This window comes from Zosterops lateralis (genome assembly GCF_965231275.1).
Source record: "Zosterops lateralis genome assembly, chromosome: 3".
In the NCBI taxonomy this organism is placed as follows: domain Eukaryota; kingdom Metazoa; phylum Chordata; class Aves; order Passeriformes; family Zosteropidae; genus Zosterops; species Zosterops lateralis.
In genome coordinates, this window is record NC_139764.1 from 15,952,605 (window position 1) to 15,971,508 (window position 18,904).

General features: G+C 37.2%; 1 protein-coding gene across 1 annotated transcript in view; it reads left to right on the forward strand.

Moving 5' to 3' along the window:
- Positions 1–8,777, forward strand: part of SYT14 (synaptotagmin 14) — a 55,578-nt gene extending 46,801 nt beyond the window's left edge. The window contains exons 5-6 of the mRNA XM_083856954.1: positions 480–669; positions 4,906–8,777. Of these exons, the coding sequence (XP_083713080.1) occupies positions 480–669; positions 4,906–5,219 (504 nt within the window). The 3' untranslated portion in view covers positions 5,220–8,777. The remainder of the gene's footprint in view (positions 1–479; positions 670–4,905) is intronic.
- The last annotated feature ends 10,127 nt before the right edge of the window (positions 8,778–18,904 follow it).

An 18,904-nucleotide genomic window follows, 5' to 3' on the forward strand; every position in this document is an offset into this window, starting at 1 on the left:
TGTTCTGTTATTTTGCTACTCATAAATTCTTAGTCTAGAGAATACCTTTTACAAAGGATGAATAAGTATTTTCTGCATTTTATTATCTTCAAGGTACTGCTGGCATTTTCCATTTTTTGGAAAGCAAATGATCCAAGGTTTAACATTTTCCAGGATGTTCACAAATTATGTCTTACCTTACAAATTGAAGTAAATGAAGGGACCATAAAGTCTGTTCTTCATCTACTGCTGTTATTCCTCCTTAATCATGAAGCAGTGGGAGCACCTAAGAATTGCTTTAATTTCAGACCACTTTATTGTTACCTCTAACATGTGCAAATTAATTATATATTAAGAATGTACATTTCTTACTGGGTGATTGAATGGAACTTGTTACTGTCACTAGGTTGCTTTTAGAATTTTCTATGCATTATTCTAAAAATTGACTTCCCAGTAATATCATTCCATAAGACACACAGAACTTTTTATCTGTTTCGTAGGGTTGTGACTCTCAAATGAGCATGTCAGAAGTGTCCTGCAGTGAAAGTACCTCCTCTTGTCAGTCTCTGGTACATGGCTCAGCTCCAGAAATCCTCGTTGGCCTCCTTTATAATGCTACAACTGGAAGATTATCAGCAGAAGTGATAAAAGGCAGCCACTTCAAAAACTTGGCAGCGAACAGACCACCCAGTGAGTGAAAATCTTTTTTCATCCTAATGCTTCTGTACTGGTGGGGCTCTCGGTAGCAAGGACTTCAATCCTATCACTTAGTCTTACCCAATCAAAATGAAATAGAGCAATCATCAACTAATCTGTTTCATGTTTTATATTTCTAGTCAGTTGGGAAATAGCAAAAATCTAAAATTCAAAATATTAATTGTAAGTTGACAAGCATGTTTTAATTTTTCATGATGACTGACTAATAAATTACCTTTATCATAATGATTAATTGCTAAATTACTAATGCCTCACATCACAGGCCAAAAAAAAAAAAAAGGCAGTGTTTAAAGAGAAAGTACATGCCAGTTAATATTAATATAAACATTCTGAACAGTTATTGCTGTTCCTAGAGGGGTTGATACTGCAGTCTTTAATTGCTTATGTGCCTGTATATATGTGATAATGTATGTAATTTGGGAATGTCAGTAAAGACAAGGATCAACCCCTTGAGACCTTTGGCATATTTACTGTACAGGAGGAATGTTCACCATCAGAAAGGACTTGAATTGTGTCTTCAAGCTTTTGTTCAAAAATACATGTCTGAAATATCTGTGAACTTTATATACTTCCTAAGTGGACCCAGATGGAATGTCACAGGGAGAAAATGTTATTACTGTCTCTAGCTCTTGGACATAGCTTGAGGAAGTTCAGTAACAAACTTATTTAAAAGATATTTTTTATTGCTTTTTAAGATAGGTTGTCTGATTTACCTAAGTGTTAATAAGAAATACCTACCTGTTCCTTTTGATTTTGTCTGGAGGCTCAGGTTTCAGCTACTCTTTCTGGTTTTTAAGCCCCAGATTAGTGTGGCACTAGCAGATTATCTGCTACTGGATTATGCATTAGGCTGCCAATATTTTCTAAGTGGTTTGCACATCTCACTTTGTTCTTCAGTGTTTAGGAAGTAAGCCAGACCTGATACTGATGCTCTCTCCTCTTTCTCATTTTCTTGACCCATGTTTATTCTCTTCATAATTGGCTCACCTTACTCTGCTTTGCATTCTCTATACTTTTCACACTGATGGAGCCAGACTTTGTTAACATGGCCAGAGAAGGAAGGTGATAGATGGATCTCTAATACTTTTATATAATTGAGTAGCTGCCCCAAAGTCACTTATTTGGAGACAAAATATAGAAAGAGATGGGGAAAGCCAAAGAGGTCCAAGGACACTGGGGTGTGGGAAGAAATGAAAGGGAGAAAAGAGACCATGATGACCCTTAAAGCAAAACCAGATGCTTATCTTTCTAGAATCTCAGAGATGGCCACTCTTTATTTAATATTTAAAATATTCAAGTTAGGAGGGGCTCAGTACTTGTTTTGAAAACAGAGATGTTGATTCCCTACTATGTTAATTCCCAGAATGTGCTCAGTCAGCCCATGCTGTAGAGCTAACAATTGCGAGTGTCACTGGGGTCAAAAATCTGTTTCAGATTTCAAGAAAGGAGGATAGAACATAGCACATAGCCCTGTAAAACCATGTTCTGTCTAACCTTTTTGGAGGGAAGAGTTTCCATGCTACCTTTGGTCCCTGTGAAGGGTAGGGGGAGGATTTAATGTTCGTAATAACAGTAGTCCAGTTCTGTTTAGACAGATGTGGGTTTAGAGTTCCATTGAAACAAATAAACTGGTCTGGTAAAACCATGCCCAGAATATTGTGGAATCCAGATTTCCATTTGGGCTGTTTTGTGCCATCCCCCTCCACTCCCCCAGCAATGGTGGCACATTTTAAACTCCTGGACCCATGTCCATGCCAATGTCATCCCCTTAACTCCCTGTTGAATACATCGTGGACATCTGTCAGCCTTGATCTGTGCCATCATTTCCACAAGATGAAAACTAAGGCCTGAAGGGATGATGATGGTGATGATGATGAAATGTCCTGGTCACATTTGTTGTTTGGGTTATGAGTGGTCCAGAATCCTGAGAAGTGCTGCAAAGTGTATGAGCAGTTTTCATTCCTGTATTGAGAAACTGGGATAGAAATGGAAGCAATTACTCTACCCTGCATTTATGTAGTCTAGGGCTTGTGAATTTATGGATTTTTGTGAATACTAATTTCTACTTCTTGCTAGTACGTGCTCCTCTGCTGCATATTTATATGTTTCATAGTAACTCATTTAGCAATTGAGTGCAGACAAATAGGCCAAATCCTGCAGGCAGTAACAGTGGATGTGTCCTCTTTGTTTCCCTGTGTGACAGTTAATATTTTGTCTGAGAAAAAGATACTGATCAATTTTCCTTAAAGTTTAGTTGAAACAGGGTATGAGCTTTTGCCTATTAAATGCATGTGTGAGTATGCATGCACACACACATTAAATGCATAAATATGTGGATTTTAATAAGCAAGATCTTTACATCCTAAATAGAAACCCATTGCTGAATTTAAGATCTAAGTGTCCCTCAGCTCTTTTAAGAGATTACATCCGAGTCATTCTTGGGCCCAAGTTCATCACTACTCAAGAACTGAAGCGTTACAATCAAATATCAATAACTAGAAAAGCTAAGGGCAAAACCAGCTTGGTTTTCAGTTCAGTGATTTTTCATTTTATTGCTTTTAATCTATGAAATATAATTACTTTAATGTGCAGTTTTTCTAAATATGCTGGAGTTTGCATGAAAAAGCATAAGGTTTTATAAGGATATAGTGATTTTTACCCAATCTGCTATAACTTAATCATTTGCATGATTCATGCTATGGTAAGTGTGACTTAGAACCCAATGTCTATTAGTTCTAAGATAACCCATTATGTAAGCAATGTAATTTTTGTTGAAGATTGCACAAAAACTGCACAAAATTTTCATTTCATTAAATTTTACCTAACAATCCCTTTGTTCAGTCCTTTTTCTGATCTATGCTGCTAAGGTTTCATGTTCTTCCACCCAAGTGAATAGTGTTTCCTCTTAAACTTTAACCTTTGATCCTCTCTCACCCAACTATTGACATCTGGTCATTATTTCTTTTACTGCTTTCCACCCCCTGTTGTCAGACGGACTGTTCTGTTGTCTAAAACACTTGATAGGTGGACAGGTTTATATTATCCGAGGTGAGTTCCTGTAGAAACTAATTGGATGTTGTCTTTTTCATGCAAAAGAAAGCTGCCAGCAGTAAAACATCCACAGCTGCCTACCCATACCAGTTTATAAAAGTATATGTTTATTTTTTGTGGCGCACTCTAATGCAAAAGTTGCATTTATCTCTGATCATGGATGTTGAGGTTTCAGTGTACCTGCAAAGTGAAAATACTCAGTGTGGGTTTTTTTAACAAAAACTCCAACATTTAATTGATACTATCCATTAATATGAAAAGACAGGAATAAAAATTAAATATGACATTGTTTTATACAATTTTATATTTCCTGTAATTAGTTATCTTCATGAAATGTGCATCCTTCTGCAGGAGCATGGTTTGGTGCTTTTGGTCCAATGAAAATAGGCATTTAAAAATAAGAGTTTATACCCAAATACTAACACATAATGTGTGCTAACTCCATTACTTGCATCAGCTTCTTAAGTGTATGCTTAAAAGCATCATGCAAGCTACTTTTTGAACAATCATCTTGAATTATGCAAAAACTTGCTTTTCTTTAAGCTTGAAGTAAATTTATTCCTCCATGAATCTAGGAAATAATAGAGGTTTTTGTATTGTGTAAACTGCCATCTTTGAGTGCACTTTGCAACGTTTTGGTTTCAAAATAAATAAAACTGAAAAGCCCAAAACGAGAACCACATCCATGCAGAGATTATTCTTAAGCATTTTATCCTGGCTGTTTTGATATCGTTGCTGCATATCGACATCATTTTGGTTTTTTTACCTCTTCATTAATTGCCTTTATTCCACTTCATTTATGCATATTATTTGAAATTTCAGTGCTATGCTTTACAGTGTTGTGGCTAGTTGGAGCTTGCTATGCGTTAATGCAATTTAAGTTTTACTAGACTAAACAAGGGGGTCAATGGGAAGAGGATTATGAGGTATACCTTTAACTTAACCCATGTACATAGTACTGGAGCTAATTCATTTGTTAGTGTGTTTGTAAATATTTTGTTTACTTGTCATCTCTCCATGTGTCTGAAGTAAGCTGTGTTCAGCCATCCGGGTATACACCATATCCTTGTTCTTTGTAAATAAATACCTCATTCTCCAAATCCTTCATTCTGAGATACCTGATATCAGATACCCGATACAATGTGACTTCTTTTGTAGATACATACGTTAAGCTAACGCTGCTGAACTCGATGGGGCAGGAGATGTCCAAATGCAAAACTTCCATCCGCCGAGGGCAGCCGAACCCCGTGTACAAGGAAACCTTCGTTTTCCAGGTGGCACTGTTCCAGCTCTCGGACGTGACGCTCATACTCTCCGTGTACAATAAACGCAGCATGAAGCGGAAAGAGATGATAGGCTGGATTTCCTTAGGTCTCAACAGCTCAGGAGAAGATGAACTCAACCACTGGACTGAAATGAAAGAATCTAAAGGACAGCAAGTTTGTAGGTGGCACACTTTACTGGAATCGTAATGGATGGTAGAAGGTGCAGCCGTGGTTCTGAGGGAGCTTGTTCTCCCGGGAAGATGATCATCCCTGGTCGCAATCAGCAGATTTGCTGTGGGAGTGAAAAACGGAAATTGCGGTCAACATTCCATCGTAAAGGATGCACAACCTGCAAAATGGTGGGATTTAATATAGAATCTTCACTTGGTGTCATGAACTTCCTTGGTGTCAGTGAAGCCTTGCTGTGCACAGATAGGATAGCAGTCCCTTCCCCATCCACCTGATGCTGTATTTGTTTGGGTTTGTTTCATGGTTTTCAATTCAGAAACATTTTGTGCAAGGTTCTCCAAATTAATGTAAGCTCCTCCTTGTGTATGTTTTTTATTGCGTTAATACTGTAGCTTCTGACCTGCCTGCGTTCAGATTAAAGGTCAATAGTTTGCACTTTGAGAAAAAGTTAATGGTCTGTAAAGCAAAAGCAAAAAAAAGGAAAAACCACTGGTGAAAGAACACTTAATAATATAGCAAATAGAAATATACTGTTGCTTTGCACTGAGTTTCTTTCCAGGAGCTTAGTAAAGTAAGTTTTCATTTTTTGATATGCAGTTGGTTAGAAAAATACTAGCATTTGGGCATCAGGTGAACTTTGACATCAAACTAATGTTTCTTCAATCTGTGACAGGAACGAGCTCTATATATGGCAAAAATTGGGTTTTTCCCTCTTGCCTGTACTTCTGCCTAATCCAAAGAGACCAGATCATTAGTTTGGTCCCTTCCAAAACTCCTTAGACAGGTTGTACTGTAAAACTATGTAACTTTCTGTTGAAAGCACTTCCTGTATTCATGTATTCCAATGTAGGAAGCTCATAGAGCACGACTTTACTAAAATATATTTTCATTAAGCAAATTGATACAGGTTTCTTTAAAATGTCAGCAGATGGAAGTTAGTTTGAAAGACTGTGAAGGAAGTGGCAGCAGTTGGACTACTCTGAATGAATGCAAAATACTATGGCTTTGCTTGAAACAGGTATCCATTCACGTATTTTGTGAGCTGTTTTAGGAATTACTATATGCTGTTCGTTGGAAGTAGAGAGCAGACCACGAGTTTTTACCTTTCTTCTTGAAGAAGAGAACATCAGTAAGTTATTTTTCTAGTGATTAGCCAGCAATTGAATGAATGTTCACACACAAAACAGAAGTTTGCTTTGCTTTTGTTCAGGTTGGGAAACACAGCTTTCTAATGATGCAGTTGAGAAGCTGCAGTAACACCAGATAAACACTTGTGGTATCCACCAAAATTGGGGAAATATCAGTGCTTCTGAGGTTCCTATTTGTCCCAAAGCCTTTAGCTGGACTCACACTAATTTAGTGACTGCTGAACCTAATTCATATTACTAAAATTATGCATTACTGAGTAAATGTATTTTTTAAAAGCTTCCCAATTTAAATATTCTTTTTGCCTGTAATTACAAGTTTTGTTTATTTTTAATTGTTCCTGTAAAGAAAGCAAGTAATTTCTTTTTTCTTATAAATTAGGGTGATGTCTTACTAATATGAGATCTCACTAACTGTTGTAGCACTTGGGGTAGAAGAGTAAAGTGTTGGATTTTGTTGAGACAATTTGCGTTAGTCTAAGATGTTCTCATTCAGACAGATGTGTTCCTCTTGAATTCCTTTATAATACCTTTGAACAATCCTGGCTTTAAGGTATACAGAGAGTCAAGTACAGTGGGACTGGTGATGGTGCAAATGCTGTAATAAAGATATTTCACATGGTTCTCAAATTCTCACACTAATTAACAATTTCATTAAGGCCTTTTTAAAGGATTTTATAATTCTACGTCTTGGTTTATTTGGTGTCTTTTGAGGGATTTATTTGCAGAGCCAGGCTTTCAGTTGTAGTTGATTTAAAGATTTAAACATTATTACAGGCCTTTGAGTTTTTATTTTTTCTCCATATATTGCACTGCTGCTTCATTTACAGAAGCTTTATTGACTAAATACAAATAATGCAAAAACTTTCTTTAAACAGGAATGGTCTTGCAGTAATACAATGCAGGTTGTCTCTCAGTCATTTTTGTTAGTCCAGTTTTGAGAAATGTAATGTTGAGTCTAGAATTTAATACAAAATTAGCATTAATTTTATATGCATAAGAAAAATGCTTAGATTTTCACAATCTTTTCAGCTTTCCATATAACCGAAGCAATGACATCAAAGCTGTTGTAAAGCAGTTTCTTGTTGGATGTAGAAGTGGTTTTATCTATTGTTTGTGGATATTTAGATACTCTTTCCTAAAATGGAAAATTGTCACTTGATGGTTGTCTCTTTGTACAGGTTTTGCTCTTTAAAATAATGCACAATATTGAGCAGCAAGAACTGGGTCAGGTAATTCCAGTGGAGAACATACTTAACATCATCACCGAACAAATGAAGAAGTCAGTTTGGAAAGTGAATAACCTCTTACAGAACCAAACTAAACTAAACTGTGTCATGATTTGGATTTCTGTCTGTAGGTTGCATTGCTTCAGCTTTGCATTTTGGCATTTGGATTTCTAAGGCACTGAAATCTTATTTTTGACACAAAAGAGATTTATGGTACTCTGTGTTGGGCTCATTTGGGAAGAGGAATCTCTCTCTAGGACTTTTCCTGAAGTATCCAGGACCAGTCTGTGCTTCACATAAGAAGGATTGGATTTATACTTGGATTTATACTGTACAAAGGCTAGGAGCTGACTGTATAAAGAAAGGAAATGAATATTTAATTTTGATGTACTAGAATATAGGTTTGCCGTGCAAAACCAGGCACACCAATAATTGGATTCACCTTGGGATTTTTGTGACTTAATTGTAATACCAAAAGCTGTCATGTTGTTTTTTTCTTCCTAGAACCTATTCTTATTATTTGATTTGTTTGTAATTTTGTTTTTCATTGCTTATGCAAACCTACACCTTTGTATTTGAAATCTGCCTTCAGCTATTGTGGGTTTTTAAACCCTACATAAGGGCTTGCACACACAGTGTGGTTTTGTGCATTCAGTTAGGTCTTAGACATGGAACAGAATTGCTGAAGAACAAAGTATCAGTAACAAATTAGAGGCACTTGTGTTTTCCCCAGAGTTGGCTGTGTTCTTTTCATAGGTTTTTGTTGTTTGCCTTTGTTCAAAAATACAGTAAGTACTTGAAAAAAATGTATCAAATTAATTACTTTTCTGTGTGCCAGCAAACCATAAAGAAATTTCAGATCTTGAATTGAATCTGTTTCCTGTTAGTGTAGCCTTAAAAAACCGTAGAACACATTTCTACAGATTCTATTCTTGGAAGTATTACATCCTTTCTGTATATGATCTGTTTGGTTTAGTGCTTAGAACATTTCACATAGGTCATCCTAAAGCATTATAAATGTGAAAAAGTTGGTCAGTTCCTTTCTGTTAAGGGCGAGGTTATGAAGGGCAGGACAGCCAAGCATGAAATCACTGCACTGAAGGAGGAGAGGCTGTGCAGTGCTTGCAGGACATGGCTATCTCCCACATCCATGGAGGCAGGAAGGCTGCAGAGCCATCCTGCTGCTCCCATTCAAACAGGGGGCACAGGGAACAAGGGAAGCACTGGAAAGATGCAAAGCTTGGTGCCTGGTGCTGCTGCCTCATGCTCAGGATGTGAGACATCCACTTTGTAGCTACACTGTGAGGTCTGACTGCAAAGGCAGAAGCAAGGCAAGGTGTAAACTCTACTATGGGAGAAATATGACACAATTTCTAAGTGAAATTAAAGTCCACTAAACTCATTAATAATTAAATTTGGAAATTTGGGGAGCCCTTTGAATGAATGTATGTGCTTTTGTGAGAGCTAAACATTGTTCTCAATTTAGAAAATACTTGAGGTGAAAACAAGATTTTATGGCATTTACTGTTGGAAATATTTTTACCTGTAAATTTTTACAATTACTTTTGATGGCAGATGCATTGTCAGCATCAATACCCTCCCATTTTCACATATTTGGAGCAATTCTCTTGTTGTCTAAAATTTGTCTTTGTGTTCTTGTTCCGTTCTCTTTTCTCCCCAATGGCTCACTCCTGCAAACTCCCCATAGCCCCAAAGAGCTGCCTGTGGCAGTCACTGGACCTTAGAGGTCAGGGACACTCTGTCCTTTAAGGTAGTGGTGCAAAATTTCTGTTACCTCTCCAACTCCCAAAGATTTCCGAAATGCAAGCCATCAGTTTTAATATAGCGAACCAGAAGAAGAAAACTTCTTTGAGGGAGACATTTTCAGATCAGAATTGAGTACAATCACTCTTACACATCCCAATTCTAACAAAAAGTCTGGGGTAAGATCAGGGAATGAGGTTTGAAGGCCTTTTGGCCTGAGCTGTTCCAGCCTGAACTAACAACAGAATGCCCTTTCATTGAACTCAGAGTTGTATTGAGCCCTCTAGTTATGACATTTTTCTGGAGGGAAAAAAGCTATCCTCTTTATAGCAGTTTTTAAAATCCTAGCTTGTCACTTGTTTGTAAGGCAGACTGACTTCCTTCTGAAGCTGAATTCTCAATAACAGTTAAACATCCTTTTAATGTTCCCACTGATGTGCATTCTTGCCTGCCATTAATGTTAGTGAGAGGAGCCCACGGTCTTCAAGAGGAGAGCAGAATTCACCCTGAAGGTGTGAAGAGCAATAGGATTGGTAGGTTGGAGGGGTGGTATAGCCTGGCACCTGCAACACCGTCAAATATGATTTCAGTTATGAATGGAGGTAAAAAACCAAACTTCCAGATACTGTCACAAACTTGTTATTTAATCATTACCTTTTGTTTCTTCTTTCCCTCAGCTTTTGAAATGTTTTTAAAACTTATTATTAAAAATGCTAAAGCAGTCCCTAAACATCTTGCTTGTTTTAAGTGGAACATTCAGCAATGTTTATTGTTAGAAGGAGTCATCAAGAATGTTCTGGTTTTTTGGTCTCTAAGTCAACTGCAAGATTTTGTAGTACATCACAGCTGGACTTCAGACTACTTTGTTTTGATGGTGGTTCTTGAGAGAAAAGTCACAGGAGCATTTCCTTGTCAGTGAATCACCAACACCCATTGAAGAGATGTCATCTGAGAGCAAGAGCATTAAAATAAGAGATGGCTTCTTACAGTAGCAGCAACAGTGACTCATATTCCTCTCTTGGAACCTTGTGGCCCTCGGAGGGCCCTGCTCAGACAAACTGTGACATGTGAGTTGTGGAGTTCATGCACTCAGAACAGTGCTGGTCCCTGTGGACAACGTGTGACTTCTAAAGCAGTGTATTTTACAGCAGGTAGATGGTTTTTTATTTGCCTTGGGTGAGTAGGGCAAGTGCCAACTGGCCTACAGTCACATGGATTAGTTTAGCCTTAAGAACTTATCACTGCCCCTCCTTAAATTCAAGCAGGGTTTCTTCCTTTCTGCAGACTATGCAGAAATCTTATGCACCAGTATCTGTTTATATTATGTCTACCTGAATATGGCACAATTATAAGTGCTGGCAAGCTTAGTTCTTATGTGGTGTGACTGAAGTAATGGGCCTGGTACATGCTGGATCAGGTTTTACTGGATCAAGTTTTGCTGTTCAGGCTTATACTGGATCAATATAGAAACGTGGTCCTTATGCAGAGGAATGTGCCAGGAGTCAGGAAAGTGGGTGGTACTGCTCCTCTAGGAATGAAGACTAGGAGACAGCTCTGCCCAAAAAAAGGGCAAAGCTGTCTTATAGCAAGAAGGATTAATTCATTTCCTTGGGAACATCTACTGGTTGAGCTGGCATAAAGGCCCTACTCAGGAGAGCAGGAGCAGTAATACCATACCACTGAAGGAATACCTCATGGACATTCAGGGATGTAATTAATGTCATCCTTTTCTCTCTTGTATCTGAGGACAAGAGTCTTGCCCATTGTATCAATATAATTTTTTTTCTGTGTTTTGCAAACCCCATGGACACTGACTGCATGCTGAGGGTCTAAAGTGGATTGCTTTTTAACTTTTGGTTCATTTCCAAAGTGTGAATTTGGATGAATTTACAGAATTAACTAGAAGCATTATCATAGCTTTGAGATGAAATCTCTGGGCCATAGTACAAGCAAGGAGCAGAGCTTTGAAACCAGTTTTGATTGTCAATTTTGCAAATGGCTTATTATGACATTTTAAGAAAATTTCTAAGCAGCTGAATGTATTAGGGAATATTTACAAAAAAGGAGATAGAGCAATGATCATTTTTTACTATACAGCTAGTTTGCTGTCCTTTCCAGTAAACCACAAGGTTCATTAGTGCTCAGTACTGTTTCGTTTACGATAAATGTTTTTAATGTGATTTTCATGACAAAGTGTAATTAGTGAAACCTTTTATTCAATTTTTCCCTTTATTTGCTTTTTTTAAGGAGAGATTTCTCCTTATATAGTATATATACTTTCTTACAGAGCTTTCTTACCTATTTTTATATAAGATGATTTAACAATGTAAAATTAAATGCTCTATGAGCAAGCTATATCACTGTTAATGCAATCAAAAGTGCTAATATAATGACTAAGGGCCTGAACCTTCTGCCTTTTACTCAGGTCCTGGTTTAACCAGATGTCTTTCATGCTGTGTAGGACCTTTCCCTGTAAACACTTCCATCTATTCCTGGGGATGTCTCAGAGAAAGGCACTATTAACATGAATAACAGTGGTAAAACTGAGCCTCCTCTCCATTCTTAGTGGGACATCTGTCATGAGTAAAGGCTGCTGGCTCTGTCCCAAAGTATAGTTTTAGATTATAGTTCCCTTGATCTTCAGTGATTTTGAACTTGTTTTTCTGGTGACTATAAGCTAATAACTGATCTTAGTGAATACAAATACTGAATTGTGCTGTTACCAGCAAGATTATTAGAGTGTGTTTCACATTTTAATTCATTCTTTCATTGGGATATAAGGAGTTGGATTTGTGAAGCATTATACTGCATAGAGATAGCACACATTTGCCACATTTCTAAAAAGTATGAAATATATAGTATGTAGCATTTTCTTGCATACTTTTATACTGCCTGTACGTCACCGATGCACTCGGTGCCTTCCTTCTTTTGTATAAAACTTAATATGTAGAGAAACTGAAGTTATGGTGTGTAAACAATGTCACTGCAACCGAAGAGATGTCTTAAACTGATTATTCCTAGTCCAGGAGGTTTGAAAGGGCAGCTCAGTTTAACACAATGCATTTCTTTGAATTTGAAGTTTTCCCTTTTCCTTCCTCACCCCTACCCCACTCCCCATCCAAAAAAACTTCCCCACATGGCTGTTTGTTCTTAATTGATTCCTGTGTCTGATGTAAGTCACATGGTGTTAACCAAAGAACCAAGCCTGTTTCTAATTATTTGGAAAAATAATGTTTGGACTTGCAATTACTTAAAGACAAAAATGATATGATGGATCTCTGTTAACAAATATAAAATAGGCTTCTGTAAATATGACTCCCAGCTGAGAATTCCAAATACCTCTTTTCTGAATGGATGTGCATTGTTGTGTCAGTAGCAAAGTGTTTGGGTTGTGTTTCTTGGTGCATTTTAATCTAAATCCTATCACAAACAAAAATATCAGTCAGTAAGTGCTGTCGGATTAGCTTGGTTTACCATGTTATACCTATATTTGAAGTGTGCTACTTTGAGAACAGATTTGGCTTTCCTGTGTCTGAAGTCCTGATGTTGTACAATAATTATCTGGTGTATGCTGGTCTCACAGGAACAGACTGATGCTGCATCATGTGTATGTTTCCTACCAGTGTCCCTTCATTGTACAACTTCTGTAATATAACACAGTTTTCAACTACTGTTTCAACCTGATATTCCTTAAATTTCAATGCATGTATAGCCTTAAACATCTAAGACACCAAGCACAGTTTCAATGGGAATAGGTTATATTTGCAAGTCCTGTTTGTCTCAGAAGTCATAGAATTATTTTTATATATCAGTTGAAGATTGACTACATGGCAGTTGTGTTATCAACCATGCTCATAATTATATACACAAAAGAAAAAAAAATTGCTAAATGTTTTAGAGGTGAAGTATCAGTGCTCATTTCCTCTCTTGAGTTTGTTTTCGTTTTCATACTTTCATTTCAGTACAGAACCTTGGTGCCCTTAACTTATATCTGTGACTGAATTCACACAGATTTTCAGTATTCCTTGAGCTGCTTTTCTTTTTTGTTCTTTTTTTTTTTTTTAATTGAATAAGCAGTAATTAAAATTCCCCTAAAAAAAAAATCTTCTTTTTTTTTCATTTTGACAGTAACATAATTAGAGCAAATGACTGTTTGCAGCTGTTTATGCAGCTTATTAAAGCCTGAGAACTTTGTTTGAAACTGTCATTATAATCCAGATGAAGACATACGTTTCATGGCATTTCAGTCCACATCAGGTGAAAGCAGGAGCTCTGGCGATGAATGTGCAGATCAGCACATAGCATGTCAGACTCTGAATCCCCAGAGGGATTTATAATTAAGTGTCACATTGTATCTACAGTATCTCCAGTTATGTGTTGTCAGATACTTGTTTTGTTTTCTTTCTTATTACCTAGCAAAAAATACTTTTATCATTTTTGTATACTACTGTATATTAATCTTGAGGGTTTCCAGCGTGCAAGATCAGTTTCATGTTGTCAGTTCTCTTTCTGTAAAAAACCCCTGGACTTTCAACATACACATCCCATTCTTATTCTGGGGAGAGTCAGAATGCCACCAGCTGGTTTTAGTTATATTTACCTGTACAGCACAGGTAACTCCAATATCGTGTCAGTTTGATTGAAACACGTTATAGTATATTTTCAAACCTTGGATCTGTCACAACATTAAAATAGTCATTTTCCATATCTGAAACTTTGCAGCTGTGAATTTGTATTTTGTTTACTCTATCTCTGTGAAATGTATTTTTGTCAGTTTGAGGACTTTGGATATTTCAAAGTATTTTCTGTATGTGAAATCAGCTTTTTGCATGTGAATTTAATTGCTGGAAAGTATTTAAAAAAAAAAAGGAAAAATCACTTTAAAAACCTGTTGTCACTTTCCTTTGGAATTCGTTACCTTGTAAACAAAAACAGACTTCACTGTTCAGAAGATAGTAATGCTTGGTCAACCATTGGAACTGCTGTATGCATTAAAGAAATTTTTTTTTTTTTTTTTTTTTTTTTTTTTTTTTTTTTGGCAAGGTAATCCTAACCCTTACACACATTTTGTCTGTTTACAAATCTCCTAAGTTTCCCTGATTCCCTTTCTGTTCCCCACTTTGGCATAAGTCTTTGTTGATGTCATGAACCTTCTGCTTAGAGAACTTTAAATTAACCAGTGTGACAATGTTCTAACAAATATGATGTGTATACTGGCAAATAAAGACACACTCAGGTGATCATTCTGTTTGACTCTATACAGTCTCCTTCTGGGGTCATCTGTGGTTCTTTGCTTCTTTGTCCCATGTGCATTTCTCAGAAAAGGTCTCGTCTAACATATTTAGGCTTAACTTCTGCTTTCTAAAGAATAGGTAGGATGAAATAATTGAGGTTTGATTTAAACGTGAAAGAACACTCAGCATAAGTAACAATGATAATTTTACTGTGACCCAACTTATTTCTTCTGTACTATCCTCTGATGATTTTTGTGATACCTATTGGAAAAAAAAAAAAAAAAGGCTTTTTGGGCTTTCGTGGCAGCTCAGCTTTAGGAGATGTCTGAATATATGTACATTTTAATACCTACTAGCATGCATGAGAAAGAATTGTTAGAACAACTAAAGCATTTTTTTCCTATCCTAAATGTGGGAACACTTAGTATAAAAAGCTTTTATTGCTTCTTCCCATTTTTACAGATGAAAGGAGCATAGCCCAGTGACTTTTACCAGATGAAAATGGAGAGAGGGGTGCATTTCTTTGCCATATGATCCTGACTATCTGGACCATCACCATCTGTGCAAATCTCAGAACTCCTGCAAATAAGATAAAATGGTACTTGCTGCTGTTAAGGCTAACATTTTCCAAAAGTTGTGCAGCTAAAAATGATGTGGCATTCCATATGCAGACAGCTACATATTTGGTGTTGGAGAAACTTTGAACAGAGCCCTTGTGGCCATATCCTCTAGAAGATGTCTCAAGGCCTTTGGTATTCTTGTCTGTCAGAAAAAAATAGCAGCCCAGGATTGTCTTCCTCTAGATTATATAAGATCTGTTAACAGGTGATAATATGAAAAATATTCATTTTAAAATGAGGATTTGTGAAGCTATGAAAACATGGCAGAGTAAGTGAAATAGAATCTGTTGATTGATAGTTAGTCACCAATTATGAACAGCCATTTCCTACTGAAAGATCACAGAAAAAAGAGTTACTACACAGCTTCAGCTGCATATGTGGTACCTTGCAGTCACACATGTTTCATACAAGTTATTGAGCAGAATTATGTGTAATGCTCATAGTTGGTAATTAGTTTGTTATGAAACAGCAGTTCCTTCAGACAGGTAAAGCCAAGTTACATCACTTTTAGGCATATACTACTTTACCTGTCAAAGGTTTTCTCTGAGTAATTGTCTTCATGTGGCAAATCCAACATTAGTATTTAAAATCCTTTGGAAGTCACTACTTACTTGGTCCTGAAGGTTCCTGTGGGCAAGGGCTATTTACCATTTTTCCAGATGAAACTTGGGGGTTTTTTCTCTAGTGTTTTTGTTTTTGCAGTCCAACAGTGCAGTTCTGATTTAGAGTTTATTCATATTAGACATTTCATTTTACTCATAAATTAGCTCTCCCAAATGAATGAGACTCTTGCTAAGGCATTTTGTTACCTGATAATTGTATTGAGTAGCTGCATTTCAGCATAGGGATTCAAAAACCAAACTTACTGTTGTTTTGGCATAAGAATAGTAAGGATAGAAGGAAAAAAAAATTGCAGAAATGAAATAAACCCTCATCAAGTAACATCATGCAACAAATCAACTGGGCTTTAGATAAATGATTTATTATTAAATTTAAAACCTAATAGATTTGTGTGTTCTGAGTGTAGTTTACACTGGTTTGTTTTCAGCTTAATTAGAAGCTTTACATTTCATCTTATTAATAATGAAAATCCTCTTGTCAAATTGTGTAAGATCATGTTGAACTAATATGTATATTTTAGAGGCAGAATAAAATTTCCCCTTGTAGTTTTTCATACTATTTGATTGCATTATGCAAAAATTATATTCTGCTTTTAATTTTGCTAGTGTGAAGTAAGAAAATTTCATCTTCCATTGCTGAAAGTCCTGGTTTCAGGAACTGTGATGAAGAGAGTCCAGTCACTGTGGCCCACTGTTTGCAATTAGAAGTTAACTGCAAACAGAAATTCAAAATACCAGGCCAACTGAGCCTTACAAATGTAATGAGTGTGGGTATAAGAGACAATAGTAATCAAATCTAAAGTTATATCCTTTATAAAGTTATATCCTGATAAAATTATATCAGTTCTTGTTGCAGTGGTTCAACAGTTCAGAAAAGGAACAGGCTTAAACATGCCAAAGGAGACCAGAGTTGTACTCCATTTGCTGTTAGAGTGAAGTACACGTTTCCCATGATACCATGGCATTTCCATCTGCAGAGACCTAAAGTACCAATAGACTAAAACATCAGTCACACAAGCCTTTGCTAATTAATGCCTTCACTGGAAAATGTCTGGCATTCTTAGGAAATCAGAGAGATACAGATTGCAGAATTCATTTATATTTATATTTAAAAAAAAGTAGGCAGGAAAAGGAAAAGCCACATAATCAGCTGTTTGATAAAGCTCCAAATCAGTCAGCTAGGCTAAAGGTCATGAATATGTAGCTAGATCTTAGTAAGCCTCAGTGGCAAATCATCACACGCGCTTGCTACAGTTTCCTGAGACTGTATAAAACACTTGGGAGCACAAGCCAGGCCAGTAGGCTGAGAAATGACATTAACCATTCAGCCTTCGCCATCTGTCACCGTGCAGCCAAGCAGACACTTCTGATGGAGTCGTTCTGTGTCTCCTCATCTGGGTTTTTAACTGAACTTCTTCACATGGGTCTTGCCAGCGAATACAAAGCACTGTCACCCACAACACCCTTCTTCTCATCGCTAAAATTCCCATTTTCTTCCATGTAATTGTTCTTTCCAGGGAGTAAATGACCTGTCATACTATTAAATTAATCAGTGAAACTGATGCACATCTTTGAAATATAGTATGAAATACTTTGTAAAGCATTAGTGTATAGAAATTGCAGCCCATGGTATTATACCCAGAAGAATGCTTTTCTGCTTATGCTCAAATTTGCCAAATAAGTTTGCTGAATACCTCAGTTCTGCAGTCTTTCAGTTATGCTTACTATCAGCAAGAGTCACTGAAGGATCAGGATAAAACCTAAAAAGCCGTTTTTAGTTTTCAGTGAGATCAGTTCCCCAATGTGACTGAATTGGAACCTAAATGAGTGCCAGCACAGGGAGGGGGGTGGAAGTGCACAGCTGGAGCTGAGCTGTCCTTCCCCAGCAATCCGTGCTTATCTCAGCTAAATATGACATGGAAATCACTACCTGAGGAAGCTGTTCTGAGCATTTTACACTGCTGACTATTGCCTGTTGGAGTATAAACAAACACTTCTTATTTTGAAAAAAAATCTTATAAAAGTTCTTAAAAGTTAAATCCATAGGTGCAGGCAGAAAAGGATCTAAATACTTCTGGAACATCAGAGAGTAATTTTGATGGGACAGAAATCGCTACTTTTTTCTAGTATAATAATTCATCCTTTAAAAAATCAATTAGAAAATGTATTGCAATGTAATATTTTAAAATTCTGTCCTTTTAATACAGTTGATGTTATTTTGGGGATTCTCCTGAGCCTCCAACAACATTCCCTTTTTTTTTTCCTCATCTTCCACCCCCAGAATACTTGTCCTACAGCAGGACCTCCTTCAAGGTCATAGGCTGCCCTTGCCATCTGACACAGCAGCAGTAGAAGGATTGCTGCTGCTGTGCTTGGGCCCTGGTGATGCCTTAAACTTTAACGTTCATATTTTCCAGATTCTGTACTGCCTTTGTGTGTGACTGAACTTCGTATAAAGTGTTAGCAAGTTCTCTTTGCAGGGTAATTAGACAAAACAATCCTTTTCCAGCCCGAGAACCAAGGACACCGTTGCAGCTTCAGGCCCAAAAAAAGTATAAACAACAGTGAATTGAGGAGAGCAATCTGGGAGGATGGGATTTCATAACCTGAAGCTGTAACTGGACAATTAACCCCAACATGTAAAGGGACCAAAACTTATAAAAGTGTGAAAACGTGTGACCCGTTGTCCCTCTTGAGTCCACCTTGGTTCCATCTCGAGTGTAGCCCTGGCCAGGCTCTTGTACTGCCCAAGGTGTATCCTTTGAAGGCCTTTTAATGAATACCTACTTTATTCCTTTAATTCTGTCCAGCCTCTGCTCCAGGTAGCCTCTCTAGGCATCACCAGGGAGCCTTTTGGGAGGAAGGGTGGCTGTGTGTGAACACGTGGGAGCATCAGCACCACCAGGAAGCTGAGAGAGAGCAATTACTGAAGGTAAATCAGAAGCAGGTGTTTCCAGACAACCAGTAACGATTCAAGGATGCTGGTACCCAAACCACTGCACATCTCACCGACCTGCTGCTATGCTCCCTTCTTGGCTTTTCCATGGAATGGGGTGATCCACCCTTAGGCAAACCTTTTATTGCCAGAAAT